This window comes from Sphaeramia orbicularis, chromosome 13 (genome assembly GCF_902148855.1).
Source record: "Sphaeramia orbicularis chromosome 13, fSphaOr1.1, whole genome shotgun sequence".
Classification (NCBI taxonomy): Eukaryota; Metazoa; Chordata; class Actinopteri; order Kurtiformes; family Apogonidae; genus Sphaeramia; species Sphaeramia orbicularis.
Genome location: NC_043969.1, coordinates 30898566 through 30915315, shown reverse-complemented (window position 1 = coordinate 30915315; position 16750 = coordinate 30898566). Strand labels below are relative to the sequence as shown.

The 16750-nt window shown below is 38.4% G+C and overlaps 1 protein-coding gene across 2 annotated transcripts in view; it reads right to left on the bottom strand.

Annotated features, from left to right (window-relative positions):
- Positions 1 to 16255, bottom strand: part of esamb (endothelial cell adhesion molecule b) — a 68404-nt gene extending 52149 nt beyond the window's left edge. Inside the window, exon 1 of one of the 2 annotated variants that reach the window (XM_030152021.1) lies at positions 15810 to 16255. In XM_030152021.1, coding sequence (XP_030007881.1) covers positions 15810 to 15861 — 52 coding nt within the window. In that variant the 5' untranslated portion in view covers positions 15862 to 16255. The remainder of the gene's footprint in view (positions 1 to 15809) is intronic. The other variant, XM_030152022.1, reaches the window with a different exon arrangement.
- Between the last annotated feature and the right edge of the window lie 495 nt (positions 16256 to 16750).

The window sequence follows — 16750 nt, the reverse complement described above, 5'->3', positions numbered from 1 at the left end:
TTTTTATTGGTAGTTTAATTAAATGTAGTTTAATTGGAGTTTGATGTTTGGTTATTCATTTTCTAAAATAACTGTCCATATTTTTTTCATAATATTGTCTGATTAATTGACTCTCTGCTTTTTCTACTCCCAATATTACCATATTAGCCTTTAAAAATCCACTCAGTCACTTCTAGTCACTACTTCCAAATTTAGGATTTAACTAACACATCATCTCATTGCACCCCCTTCAGCCTCAGTTGTTTTAACTTCTATTGATGCCTGTCATTATCATCAATCAATTAGTGTGTTTCAGTAATAGCCTTTGTATATTTGGTGGAAGTTAATTACGTCAAATCTGTCTTGCGCGAGGCAAACTGGGATATAAACTCTAAGGCTTATACTGCACTAGTGGCAAAAAATGTTCACAAAATGACAGATCATTAATACAATTACTGCAGACAATTATATTTTGATAATATTTACAACCCTATAGCAGGGCGGCAATACATTACTGTTGTCATGTAACATTTGACCCTCCTGAATGGCCAGGCATTTTGAGCAAAAAGGGGTAACATAAGTGATGATGCCGAGGAAAAAAATGCCCTTATCAAACCTCCCCAGTCACATTAATGGCATCTGGAGAGGCTTATGTGCACGGGTGTCACTTCTAGTGATGGTTGGGTCATTACTCTGCTTGGCTTCAATTCTCAGTCATCCCAAAGAGCCAATTATTCCCAGGTTTGACAGATCACTGAGATTGTAAAATACTACGCTGCCTCTTATTCTGCTTGGTAGGGTATTTCTATTTTGAGCGTCAACACCCTCAGGTATTAATTCTAATGGCAATGGCCTGAACACCAGGGGGAACAAAGTCACTGAAAATTTGATCCACAAACTAAATTGATGTTGCAGCTTGGATAACCCCTTGGAGGGCTGGTGGACTAAATGGTAGTGTTTTATGGAAACAATAAAGGCCACTTAAAGGAGATTTATGATAACACACACAGTCGACAGCAGAGAAGATATAATATAAAGTTTAAATGGTAGGAAAATAAAAACAACAGGCTATTCTTGAAAAGTGCCATACAAGTGCTAACGCTAATGCAGTTTTAATCTGTAAGGAGGAACGGCTGCAGCCTGTGAGGATGATGTGCCACACCGCCGTAGGATTGACCTGAGGGACCTTCTTTAGCCTCACATAACCACGCCTGAAGGCTGCGAGGCCAGGTTACACCTCAAACCAGATGACAACATTAATCTGGCCACAACAAACCCTCCCCTCCATCTGGCAGGATAGTCGAGCAACAGGAGAAAGGAGCGAGGATGCCTCTCACTCCTCAATGAATACTAATCTCTCATCGCTGCCCTGATAAAATCCTGCTGCCACACAGACACACAGATACTGTCCCTTCACGACCACCGCGCTTTTTCATCATCAGCCATTTTAGAAGTAAGTGATCACCAGTAGAGCTTGGCTGCAAACCAATCCAAACCTTTGACACCACAGGAAAAAAATCCTATTTCCTTAAAAAAAAAAAAAAAAAAAAAAAAAAAGAAAGGAAAAAACAGGACTATAATTTTCTACAGCCTTAGTGCAAAACTCATCCGCTGCCACCACACAGCCCATTTCCTACCTGCACTACAAAGTCAAAAGAATAAAGGTTTTACAGACCAGCGGTTTTCATGCATTTTACCCTTGAAAATCAATCTTCCTCTTAGGATAAAAGCAGTTAAAATGCTGATGACTGATGTTTTTTATCCTTATACAGCTTGAAACAAAAGTGTGCTTGCATTTACAATTTGACACCACTTTTCAGTTTTCAACTGTGATGAATTGCAGAAATGCTCTAAACATTAATTTCAGTACGTTACGAATTGTTTCCCAGGGGCTGAACAGTAAGATTAATAGGATTTCTTTGTCTGAAACCTTGGTATGAAGGTGTTTTTTAGTGACTCAAATGCCACTGGAGACCTCAAGTCTTACAAAGGTGGCGGTGTTTATCTTTGTAGGCCCCATCTCTGAAGTTCACTGACTGGTGTCAACCAGAGCAAAGGTTCATTTAAAGAAGGAATGTACCTCATTACAGTGTGCCATTTTCCCAGTGTGCACCTGGTCTAAATCATCACGACCCTCGCCTACGCCTAGGGCACACTCCTCTGAGATGCATCATTTATGGGCTACAATCATCGAGGAAACCTGCGGCTTGTACGGATGCATCTGCCTCATTTGGATGTCCTTCCTATGCAGAAGCTCTGTAAGGTAGTGGATGCGTAACATAACACTGAGGTTAAACCAAAGAGTGAAGTGACAATCTAATTGGCAGAGTGGGAAGACTGAGAAGACAACAGCAAAAGTCCAGATTGTCTCATCTTTCCGGTGGCTGTGGACTGGTTACTAGTGGCCACATCATTAGCAGCATGAAGATGGAGTCTGAATGCAGCGGTGATGGAGATGCTACTTGGCAGGAGGGGCTGTGGCTTTACCGCTCAGTAAATCAGCAGTTCTTCGTGATGATTCAGTGCTCTGAGTCATTCGGTTTCAATACGTTAAATTGCATCCGGGCCCGTCACAATCAGTACATTACATCACAGCATTGCACTTATTTCAGGTTAACCTAAATAATTCTGCATTATTGTTATAATCATCTACATTTACCTGTAAAAACAGCTACATGAAACTAACACAAGCCTTAAGCCCATAACTACCCATAACTGGCAGTCCTTTAATGACTCAACACACCCTGTTCTTCAAGTTAAAGCACTTAACTATCAGTAACGTCATCATCTATATTATTGTCATTGCTCCGTATATTCATTCACTCATGTTTTCTATGAAACCTGTGCTGTGCAACCTGGCCTTTGGGACACTGTTTTTGGTTGCAGTTTAACTGGAATTAAGTATAAGCCCTGTCCACACTCATTTTTCTCTTCATTTGGGGCTCTTGTCCACATGTAAATGGTCACAAAAAATGCGTTCCAGACTGAGTATTTTTAAAATGTCTGGTTTGTGTGTATCTGTGTGGAGGGAAAATGGAGAGGTTTGAAAACAAAGGCGTCACACCCCATTTTATAATATGTATTCTTGTTTTGTGTATGACCCTGCACCTGAAACATCGAATCCAGGTGAATAAATCAGTGTGTGACCTGCAGTAGATCAGCACAGATACCTCTGGGAGACTGGCTTTATGGTTGAAACCATGTAAATGTAAAGACCCCAAGTCAACACTTGCAGTAACTTGAGTTTATAACTTGACTTGTTGCGGTTCACTTTCATGATAGATTAAAGCCTCTGCATCTGTTATGTCCAGTATCATCCACAGTGTTAAGTCCAACAGAAACAATGGTTTGTTCAGTTAACAGTCCTTTTTGTGGCGTGGGTAGTCAGAGACATCTTGTTAAACAAAAGAAGAAAATATCTGTTCAGAAAAATATCTGTGGGCATTAGTGATTCAAGATGAATTCAGTATATCTGATTCTCTATTTTAAAACAGCATATGACTTTCATCACAATTTTTTTTTCAAATTTGTAAAACCCCAGTGATAGCCTAATTATCACTAATCCATTAGTCTTTCCGTGATTACACTCCCGAATCACCTGGAAGATGACTCCATCATAAACGCAGTCCGCTTGTTTATATAACAAACCGAAACATCATCTGGGCCTTTTCAGAAATTTTGTCGCAAAGTGCAGTGGAATGGCGACCGAGCGAAAGCGGTCTCTCACGGATTCAGCAAAAAAAGGAGCCAGATCACTACAACGTAAAATTATACAGTCCACCAGGGTTGTTTTAAAGAATGATTAAAGTTGGTGGATAGAGGTAAAGGCCACATTTGGGTTCAGCACTAACAAAGAGACACCAAAATTGCTGCTGTGTGGAATTCCCATTCCCATAATGCACTTCGCGACAAAATTTCCGAAAAGGCCATTTCAGTTTGTTATGTAAACAAGCGGACTGTGTTTATGATGGCGTCATCTTCGAGGTTGTTCACTGTGAGGGAAGTGATTCAGGTGCGTAAGCACGGAAAGACTAATGGATTAGTGATAATAAGGATATCACTGGGGTTTTACAAATTAAAAAAAAAAAATGCGATGAAAGTCATACGCTGCTTTAAATTCACCCTGTGGGATAAAACGCTCTTAAATATTTCTGATTGACATTCTTAATTACTCAATCAAACTGATTTACTGAGCCTCTAAAAGACATACTTTCACTGCTGGGACTTAAATCACCCAAGGTTTACTCTAAGTTTCATTTTCTGCAGCTACATTCAATCATCTGCATCTTTTAAGTTTTAAAAGTAGTTCAGTTAAATAACTCCCTTCTTGACAATCACAATCGTGCCAATCATCGACACCTACCACGCTGTATTTTCCACTTGTCACATCTGTCACTATATTTGAAGAGAAGAGCTCATTTTAAGCATTTCATATTTGTACAGGTTATTAACAACCTATCATTAAGCATCTGATTACCACTGCATAAAACATGAATATCTGATCAGATAAGAAGAATTCATCCTCAAGGGGTTTGTTGAAGAGCTTCACATAAGGACAAGTTTTTGTTTTTTTTAAATAGATGATTGGCAGGCCTAGTTTCAGTTTTGCTTCTGGTCTTTTTTACAGATCAGTACCCACACCAGCTGAAGTTTGCTACAGATAAGGCATACAGTTAACGGCACTGTACTTTTAAGTTTGCTCTAAGAGAAAAAAACATGCTGGCAGCTGCATGGTTGTGGAGGGTCACTGCTGCTGCAAGAAGGATGAAAAACCAGCCCCTGTATGTCTGTGATGATTAAGGAATCTGGACTCTGGTTCATTTTTATTTTCATGTCAGATGTATACATGTTGAATCCTGGGAGAATAAAAACAGTACATCTATCTACAGTGGAATGGGTTGAAATTTGGTCGACATGACATTCTACAAATTATCTACTATAGTCACACATATAATTATGAAGAGTAATATAATTGTCTATTCTTGTTACCTTTAAGCCTCGACTCTAGTACAAGTCTAATAAAAAGTTCAATTACACACATATACCTAATGAGGAGAAGACATTAACTGACAGAGAATTGTGAAACATATAAAATTAATTATATATACATTTTTTTTCATTTTCTTAATGAAAACTGAACATGACCGATATTAAATGACTTAAACCCCATCAGTGAAATATTCAGCCTCTGAAACCACAAGGCCAGAACCACACCCTGAACTACCAGCCCCTGACTTCATAAAACCAGAACCAGACCCTGAACCGGCAGCCTCTGAAACCACAAGACCAGAACCAGATGCACTGTGTTTACAGAAGTAAATATGGAGGCATCTCATCTCAGCATGTTGTTACTGTCACCTGGAGGCATTGTGACCACTTTGCTTTGTGTGTTTGCGTGCGTGCGTGTTTGTTTGTTTGTTAGCAAGATAACTCAAAAAGTTATGGATGGATTTTCATGAAATTTTCAGGAAATGTTGATACTGGCACAAGGGAGAAACGATTAAATTTTGGTGGTGATCGGGGGTGGTGGTGGTGGTGGCAGATCTGTCTTGGCGGAGGTCTGCGCTCTCCAAGTGCTTTTCTTGTTGTTGTTGTTTTTCCCACCACTCCTCCTCCTGGGATGCAGAATTGTGACGTTTGTTACATTTAAATGACATAAAGGTCGAATAAATGCAACCTGGCCATTCAGACTGATATCTCACTGCAAAATATCAGACACGTATTGGATTTAGGACCACATATGAAAGTGGCCTAGGTTGGATTTTTAAAAAATCTGATTTGTGCTGTTTAAACTGTCTTCAACAGATTGGATACAGGTCACATATGGGCAAAAAAATCAGATTTGGGCCACATGTGCCTGCAGTCTGAACATAACCTTAATTACCCTGGTAATGAAGACACTGTGTCTGTCTGATACTGTAGAAAATCATGAATACGTCAATAGTAAAATTAAGTAATTTGACATTTTAATACAAACAACAGGTTGCAAACATGCTCTGGTCTCTCATCTAGTCTTATAAGTTAATTTTGGTTCAATTTGTAAAAAAAAATTATTAAGGACATGTTAAAATAAAAGGGAAAAATCCGATGGTGACCCATGCACCATGCACTATGGATACAGTACAACTCATTATGCTAAATATACTTGTGCATGCATTTATGCGAATTGCAAATTAGCATAATTAAAAGCCCAGTACACAATATAAGGCTACATGTCCTGCCCCATGTGTCAGGAAGTAAAAAGAAGTTCACTTTGCTGGTCTTTAAGTCATGAAATCCAAAATCAGCAAATGACAAAGTAAAAAATGAAGCAGTGTCACTTAGTGTTATATGACCTGAAGCGATCAGAAAATATGAATATAAGGTTACAGCGTCAGTGACATGACATCAGAGCGGCGCTGACGTGACAGAAGTCAAGAGGAAGCAGTCATAAAAAAAGATCCGACTGAAACAAAAAGCTTTGTGACCAACATGAAGGGGGTTAAAGAAACATGAGAGCAATGAATATTAGCCTATAGCTTACAGTACGTGATGGAAGTGATCCTAGATACCTCTATTTGACCTCTATTTATTCCTATGAGTAAGCTGAAATATGCCTGTAAAGATGATTAAAATCTCAAAGTACAGGGATCATCATAGTCAGTACCTAAGCAATTCCTAATACCTATGTTCTTCTTGAGCAACAGCTTTGAAATTGATGATCAGTTTAAGTCCAAATTCTCTTAATCAAGCTTTTTTATATATGAATATTTTCTGAATAAACAGATTACCTTCAGCTTGTGGATAAAACAAGACATTTGAAGGCATCATGTTGGGTTTTGAAAATACAACAATTGACATTTTTCATTATTTTAAAGAGCAAACAATTAAAAGATTAATTGATAAATCAATAAATGATGCTTCTCTGGTTTACATGAACTGTTTTAGTTCCATTGTACTCAGAGAGGCTTTACTCACTTGAAAAACACAACAAAACTGTGGCACCTGAAATGACCTGAAATAATAAAACAACCTTCAGATTCCCTAATTTTTTTATGATACCCTAATGTCCCCCTGTGTAAAGTAACGTTGCAGGTTCTTCTTTGACCAAATGTGTGTTTCCAAGGATGTAATATGAATCTCATCCAAGAACAAGGGCGTGTTCTCTGCCCTGCGCAGCCCTGTATTATTTAGTGTTTACTATTGTTTCTTATAACATGTACAATTCATGTTGCGATCCTACAGACAAGTGCACAACATCAGCTCCACACAAAATCCACCCCTAAAAATAAAGAGGAGGGTTGTAATGGTGCCTTCATGAAGCTGTAGAAATGAGTTTTGGTCTTTGTTTCTGATGCATTTCAATTAAACTGCTGTAATAATGAACCAAAACCGAGGCTAATACAGTCAAGGTGGCTGTTTGTGAGTTCTAAGAGCTACAATAAATGAATAAAGGTAAAAGAAATGGATATGTCAGACTGTGAGTTTTCTGCTTTAATGGTGAAATCGTTCCTCACTCCTAAAAACACTCATGGTTGAGGAAGATTAAAGCGAAGTATGTGCTGTTGATGCAGATCATTAAAGCAGGGAAGCAAACATCAAAGTGATCCGTTCAGAAAGCAAAATGCTAATAGGTATGTGAACATATTAGACACAGTATTTTTAACATTGCTTTCTTCTAAGATGAGGAAACTTTCAGTGGTCAGCAGAACACTAACTACTGTAACACCCATCCATTAACCAATTTGATGACTGAAAAAAAACCAAACTATTTCATGCAACAATGCAAGTTTTTGTGAGTTGCGTCTCTGCAAATGTTAAGGTTTGATGTTTTGTTTTTTCAGTGAACTAAATATAGGGTTTTAGATTGCTCTTGTGTCAGAAAGACAATTTGGGCTGAAGGACTGGGTCAATCTGACCACAAGATCAGATCTAAGGACTATGAATGTAAATTAGCATTTTCACTATCACAAAATCTGATGTTATTCAATACAGACGTTCATTAATGTGCACTGTCCCTACCAAATAAACTGATAAATAAATTGTATAGTCTTAATCTGTATGATTGCTTTTTGCTGCTTTGGTTTCACTAGAGCTCCAACAGCACGCTGACTGGAATCATTTTAAACTGAACTTCACATTATTATTATTTTTAAGAATAACCTTTATTATTTGTCAGTATGTATTGTACATGCAACATACACTGAAACTGACCCTCTGCCTTTAGCCCATCACTAGCTGAACATGCAGGAACCCACCGCACACTGGGGACTAGGAACAGTGCGCTACCATGTCAGGCAACTGGGGAGCAAGTGTTAAGTGACTTGCTCAAGGGCACATCAACCAACAATTTCTCTGTGGTATTGAACCGGCGACCCTTCTGTCACAAGCCACTTCTCCACCCTTCTAGGCCACAGCTGCCCTCAAAAAACAGGGCATGTCATAAAATGAATAACCCACTTTTTCTTGTTCTATTGTACTTTCTTGTAAATCAGTCTGTACTTTGTACTGCTGTGACTGTGTATGCATTTTGTACCATTTGCATGTTCTCTTTTATGTATTTTAAAAGCCCCACAAATTAGCCTTGTAAATCAATTCTTTGGTCTGTGGCAATACTATATACTGCATACAGTAGTTCTCCCTATGCAAATACACAAAATAAATACAATATAAACCAAAATCTATTCATGCAGAAAACAATTTATGCACAATTTTGGATAAACATTATTGTAATACTGATAATATATACATTAAGTACCAGTCAGCATGTTCCCATACATGCATCTGCCTCAGTGTTTCCACTAATTACCTCGACTAACTCATTTTTCTCAGTGGAGTTTTCTAAAGAATCAAGTTTTCACTGTAACTTCAACCTAAAACATCTTTGTAAATTCAGCTCAATTCAACTCGGACCCACAGCTGACAGACTTATGAAAATTCCTCATCATTATTTCCTCGAGAGCAGCAAAACATCACGTTATCCAAACTCTGCAAGTTAATGCAAACTATACCCTAACACTTCAGAGCAGAGCGACGATAAAGTGTCTTTACAAATGGACAGAAATACACTCATTAGCCAAGTAACCTGTGCTAGTGACAGTACCAGTGTGGTAGTGTGACATCTATGTACACCATTCTCTATAAAATACCATAATTATACTGATAAACAGGCCAATTAAAAATGAATATCAGCTGAAAAGGAAAGTTTTGGCAGCACTGATCCTTTTTTTCTGACACAATCTATTCGTTCCCTCTGAAAAGTAGATCACGATCAAAAACATTGATATCACCTAGACTTATGTCAGCATTTTATCAAACACCCCTTAACCCCTTATTTTGTTGGAGGTGAATTCAACATCGGATATGAGATGAGGGGAAAAAAGAAAAAAAGAAAAAACTGCATATCATGTTCATGTTTCTATGAATGTGACTATAACAGCCTTAATGTTAAATTAACCTCAAAGAACACGATGAAAATATCATCATGGTAATCTTATCCCCATTCAAATGACTTAAAATACTGAATGATATTGACAGAATACAGTGTTCGATGGTTTTAAATAATGAACAAACTCCATTTTCAATAAAAAACTGCATTATTTGCATTTTATGCAATCAGATTTTAGGTCAAATTAAATATGGTATTGCATTACACACATACAAAACCTAAACATTGACAGAATACAGTGTTTGATGAATTTAAATAATGAAAAAACTTTATTTTTCATTAAAAATTGCATTAGTTGCATTTTATGCGGTCAGATTTTAGGTATAATTATATATGATATTGCATTATACAAATCCAAAACCTAAACATTGACAGAATACACTGTTTGATGGCTGTGAATAATGAACAAACTGTGTTTCAATAAAAATTTGCAGTATTTGCACTTCATGCAGTCAGATTTTAGATCAAATTACACATGATATTGCATTATACACATACAGAACCTAAAAAAAACAGCTTCCTTTTTAACTAAAATATAACTTAGGGATTAACCGACCATCTATTGATCTCAGAGATGCTTAGATCTATGGTTCAAAGCAGTGACAAAATAAATAACCTTAAGTTACAGCTTCACTCATCTGACTTAAACATGACGGTTTTTGCTCTACAACAGCAACAGAGAGAGACTTTAATAAACATGTACTGTGACTGAGTGTGAAAATATGTGCTGTGTCACTGTTAATGCAATCTCACATCCATCAAACTCAATACGCTGTGATGGATTTGATCACCTGCCTCAGAGTCACATTAGCTCAATGAGTCGGCACGCAGCGCTCCGATCAACACCTGTCAGCCTCAACTACTGTAAATGTCACTGAAAATCAGCACGAGCAAACACTGACGACTTGATGTGCCGATACACCGCTTTCAGTCTCAAGTCAAACACACAGCAGCTGCGAGTAGGAACATAAAAAATACGCTGTCTCCTTTATTGTGTAGCCAATTAATTTGACCTAGTTCTGTATGAGAGAAACCTTTCGTTAACACTGGCTCGCTCTGCCTCCAATCAGCGTCTCTACCCTCCACGGGGGTCTTCTGTATGCTCGGTCCACGCAGAATAGGCTGTGGTCAATTAGGCTCCCTCATCCAACGCCCACACCAAGGTATGTGTCAGCCTAACAAACGCAATTGAGCATGAAACTGGTGACAGTTCACCAGTTTGAGCCAGCCGAGACAAAGAAAGCTCAATGAAGGGAAGACACATAGCGGCTTGTTTTCTCAGCAGTTGTTGTTGCTGGTGACAGGAAAGAATGATGGCTAACATACATTTTGACTGATTTTTACCTAATTAGAAGAAAGAGAAGCTCAGTCATTTGGGGAAAAGACTGCAGTAGACAATGTACGTTTTTTAAGATGCCAGCTTTGAGAACACAAATGCTGCACACTATTGAGACTGAAGTGTCCTAATATTGTACAGTAAACTATGCAATTGTACTTTTCATTAATGCAGAAAAAAGAAAACTAGCTACTGAGGAAAACCAGATAATTGCAGACCCAAGAGGTAAGCTGAAGACGCACAGTATCTGTATTCATTCATTACCGTCAGAGAGGAGAAGTTGCAGAAGTAACCACTGGTTTCTTGTATAAATAATTAGATTTCAATGTGTGCTTTGCAAAACCACAAAGTCATTAAAAAAAGATACCTGTGTTATAAGAATACTTTTCCAGACTGAGATGAAAAATATTCTGTCTGGTCATTTCAACATGCCACCTATTTCCCTGTTACTTTCTCTTGATTTGTCTTGGTTACGACCTGCTGGCAGCGTAACCACAATGTAATCCCTATTCATATTTATATGTTATATAAAACAGAAATGCATCATAAAGGTGTGGCATTCCTATTGCAAGCTGAGTGACCTATGTGATCATACTGTAATTAGATAGATTTAACTTTAATGTTTAACTTTAATGTCAACTTGTAACAAGATCTTATATCATGCTGGATTTATTTGATTTATTTTTCACAGGGATCCTTCAAATTGGGTTAGTAAAAAGTAACAATAGTCCTCACCTAACATTTGCCTTATGCTTTACGTTATGGGTTTGTAATATGGATGTCACTACCACAGGTCACCAGGTACTAGGGATGGGAATTGAGAACCAGTTCTTTTTGAGAACTGGTTCCCAGTAGCTCAGTTCCTTGGAATCGTTTTCCTGCCTGCTTGATGATTCTGCTTATCGATTCTGCCTTCGTTGCCACAGGTACGCTGCATTGTTTTGGTTTAGAACGTAGCCAACCTGGCGTCAAGGCAGAAATGCTCCTAAGTACGGCTATATTTCACGTGAAAAGATGACACCAGGGCCACTTGTAACACTTGCAAAGCTTCCATTTCTACAAAGGGGGGGAAACACCTCCAATATGCTCAAACATTTGTCCATACAGCATGTAATTCATTTGCAGGAATGTCACGTGTTTGATGTGGTATTTAGTGATGCTTGTGAATCTAGCAGCAGAGCAAACACCAGGGCATCATCTGGGCCCGGTTCTAGGAGGAGGCAACAAACGTCCTGCCCCCTCAAATAAAAGTTTCCAAAGTTATGGAAAAGGAAAATGAGGTGCACAATAGCGGGAGACACAGAGAAATTAGCAAAGCATCTTAAGTTTCACTTTCACTTTGTATGGTCATATTCTGTGACACCCCCCCCCCCCCAAACCATGCTGCCGCCATCTGTTGTTATTATTTGTGTATACTGTATATGTTATATTTTCTGAGCTAAGATGGAAATATAAAAGACACTTAATGCAAATAATCCCCTCACCCAATGAGAATTGATAAGAGAACTGATAAGGAATCGGATCAAGAAGCAAAATCAATAATGGAATCGGAATTGTTAAATTCTCATCAGTTTGCATCCCTACCAGGTACTGAGTTTATTTCAGTCCATTTGTAGTCATACTTTAGGTAATGTCTAGACTTTTGTATTCAAGTGTAGTTTGCAGACCCACTCTAACATGTTGTTTTGCTGCTGAAGAAGAAATAATGATGAAGAATAACCTTAAGTCCAGTGGGTCTGAATTATGCCACTGTGACAACAAGCTCTTCTTAAAATGTACTTTCACCAGAGGGCATCAACATTTTTTATTCATTATGAATCTCCAACGGTACAAATTAGGCTTCCACAAGCTACACAATTAATGCAAACACTACAGACATATTGTATTAACATAAAATTGTTGACTAGTGTTTACTTTATCAGGATTTGTCAGGATATTATAATAATGTTGGTCCAAAATCATGTAAAAATGCAGAGTTTCTAGTCCAATAACAACAAAAAGCCATCACACAAAATAAGCCTCTAGACACCAGAAGAAACTCATTTGATTATTCTGTACCTGTATTTTAAGAGGTGAGAAATCTGTGATTCAGATTGAGTATCATGATTCTCCTTCAAAAGACCTATACAGGATCTTTTGACCAGATTCCTGTGTCTTAAATGTGACTTTACATGTTAAACCAACCTTAGAAAAGTTACATTCAGACACTACTGGATAATCAAGTTTACTTCTCTATATAACTCTAAAAGAGCTGGCGAACATCATCTAAACATATTTAATAACTTTTGAATGATTAATCCTATTAATACATGTAAATAATTCAGGTAAAATGCAGTTTCTCAGCTTGTCATTGTCATCAGATATGATCCATTTGGACGTTCAGAGGCTCCGTAGTGAATATGGAAACACTGTCATCTTCTGAAACATTGATTTACCAGTAAAACCCATGTAGTTTGACAGATGACAGTGGTTGTAGACACTTGTTTTTATGTTCAATTAATGATATATTTCGCTGAAAAAGTCATTTTTTTCTTGAGTTTCATCTGTTTTGATATAGTAACTTTTGAATTTACTTAAAGCTTTTATGAATATCTACATGATCAGTTGATTAAATATAGGAAAATATCAGATTTTTACAGAAAAATACAATGATATTATGATGACAAATCACTTAGGAAAGTTTAAATGTAGAGAAACATTCATTTGGAATGTCTAAACAGGTTAAACAGTAAGCAGTATTCTGGCAGTATGCTTTGTTTACTCATCATGTACAGTGGTATTCTTGTCTCTGACTTTGAGTACTACTTGATATCTTCCAGATCTCTGGATAACTGAGACTCTTTATTGCCACACGTTGGTAGCTGCCGAGACCAGCCGAAGGGAAGCTTTTACGCTGATGGTTAATTCTCATGCAGCACCCTGCCGGGAACGCCGTTTGTTCCAATGCCTGACCACGACCGTCTAATTTCTTGTTTAGTTAATCATGCGATACATAATCAGAATTACCCTAAGCTCTGTGAGTTATTCTGTGAAAAGGGATATAGCTGGCTCACAAACATCAGCTTACACCAGCGCCAAGTGGCTCCCGTCTCATTACAAACCAGCCATCAGTGAACACAATCGGCTGAGGACATGACAATATTTTAATAGCCTGGCCAAACAGAAAGGCATTTTACAAGAGGGGCTGTCACTGACACGCTAACCTTAGCCAAGTCACCTTGTCACTGTCCTCAGGCCTATTTGAGTAATCACACTGCAATCAGCTGCCAGTGTGTGTTTTAGCATGGGAATACTGGGAAGTAATAAAACCATGCTAGTTTCAGCTGTCAAACTATTCTTGAAAATGTCCGGCTTCTACAATAAATCATCTTGTGTCAAATCATGAAATGACGCCTGCAGGCAGCAGATTTATTTTACCATTTAGTGGCCAATTAGTTACATGTCTTTTCATGTAGAGCCAACACGGCACCCTGTTTCCTCAATAACAACTGCTGAGTCTGTTTTGCTCATTTGAAGGCACGTAAGACAGACAGACGATGGTTTAGCGGCGCTGTTTCCTGATTCACTAATTCTTGAGTTGTTGACAGGCATGAATGGTTTTTGACAGGCTTGGCTGCTGTCAGAAATGTAAAGAGAAAATCCATTGAGATACTGACAAATACGTCTGATCATCAACAAGGCTTGTTTGTTGTTGATGTGCAAACTGAATACATGCATTTGTCTAATGTAGATGAACAGACAGTCAAACCAAAGTGAGTAACGACTAGAAATCTATACAAAAAAAATGTTTTTTTTGTTACGTGTTCTCGCCATACAACTCCTAAGTAACTTTCACAGATAGGTTTGTAGATGAATCTAATGTTCCTTTTTTGTGTTCCTCTTCAGCGAATCCTCAGTTTGAACCAAATAAATCTTGACATAAAGACACAAGCTGTAACAATCTCTGATTTCCACACCGGAGGAAAGCCAACATCTGGTAAGGAATGATGCAGCAGCACAGTTGACAGTTACAAGATTGGCCAAGTCCAACAAGCCTTAAGGGATTTCTAAGAGTGGAGTCACAGAGGTACCAAACACAGTGCATGTTGATAAAAACAAAGAAAATTAATAGTATTGAATGCTTGTGTCAGTATTTCTATATACCTCTTTTTTGTAGGACTCATACATTGACAAAAACCTTATAGCATTCAGTGAAATATTTAAGACGTGCACTTTTATTTAAAACATCCTGCTGTCAGCTGAGTATATAATTCATTTTTTGTCACCATGTTTGACCCCTATAACCATCCAGGAGCAGGATAGTTATGATTAAACTTCCTACTTGACCCTTGTCCTAAATATGACAGCTGGGATTTCCTGGGCAGAATGTTAAAACCAAAGCCCGCTCTTTCAGGTAGACAAGAGCTTTTACGTTATTTTTAACCTCACAGGGGACAATAACCTTCAAAAAGAAAGCAAAAAGCAACAACATTTGACTTCCTTGAAAATCATTTCAGAGCATTCAACCATGCAACAACATTATGCCCTCTTAAGATGAGAGGAGTGCTCAGTGCTTAAAAGGGGACCTCTGGTTAAAACACAAGCAGCAGCCACAGTGGAGTTCACAGCAATAAAAATTACATATTCCATGTCAGTATGTTTGTTTCAATTGTTTGTTTGTTTTTTCACCCTGAGAACTGCTTTTCTGAGTCCATAAGCTAAATTTTGGCATATGAATTTCAAACAAGCATCTTAAGACTGCTTATAACTATTTAAGTCCATGTTTTTAACGCATTTACTGATTAAAAGTGGATCAAAATGCATCTTATGTTAAAGGTCATACATTTACAGTCAATAGTTCTTGATAGTTCAATTCTGAATTCGCTCTATGACACTTTAAAAAGGAATATTAGAATTAACACTCAAAAGTGGAGTTTAATAACGTTGAATGCAGCCTTATCAATGAAAAAGATCATACTAATTAAACTAAAAACAAATGCATGGTTGTCATTTACTAGAGCTCCATGTAAACACCTGCACTCTGAGTAGCGCGCGGCTTAATCCCGCAGAGTAGATTAATTATCTTACCTTGAATAATCCATATTAACATCAGTATGGCTCGAAGTGTCTTTATCTCCATGGCGCAACATCCACCGTCTGCTCCAGCAGGATGCACCGACAGCAGCTTCAAAGTTAACACCAAACACTCCCAAACTGCTGCTGCTGCCACTTCTCCACCTGCTTAATTGTCTTCAGGTAGCAATTAACTGCGCGCGACGGAAACCACGGCTACAAACGCAGCTCTGTCTCCTCTTCCCATCCCGTGGAGAAACTGCGGCTGACATCTCAGAGTGCACCGGGCTGGCTCCGCTCCACTTTTACTTTAAACACATTTTACTGAGCATTCAAGGCGTCTTTGGTTGTTTTCTTCTGCGCACCACAACCAGCTTTCCTCGCGCTTCCCGTCTGTAGTTGACTGTGTCGCGCCTCGTCCCGCGCGCGCACGCATCTGAAGGAGCTTATTTCACCTGCCTGAGCTGCTCCGTGACGCCCCCTGGCACCGGAGCAGCTCAGCCTCCCTCTGCAACAGCAGCATCACTACACAAACACAGCTCATCAGGCAGCCCGGCCGGCGCCTCACAGACCGGCAAACCGTGTCTGCACACTTGACTTATTTTGCGCCCTTTTATCATCTGTAACACATGCATCATTGAAATAAGCAGATCTTGGTTGGTACTGAACTGGAGCATCATATGTTTTTGTCCAAATTCTCTCTGATAAGTTTTGACAACTTACCAAGACAGAATGCAACACTGGTGGTAACACAACAGACACACACACATTCACACAAAGTTATACATCATTAAAATGCCTTTGCAGCAGAGCTTGGCTACCACTTAACTGGAACAATGTGTTGTTTGTTTGTTTGTTTTCTTATAAACACATGCATCATTTAACCCTCCGGTATTCGGGTGCGCCTTTTAAGCACACTTTGCACTTCGTTTTTAAAAAACAAAACAAAACAAAAA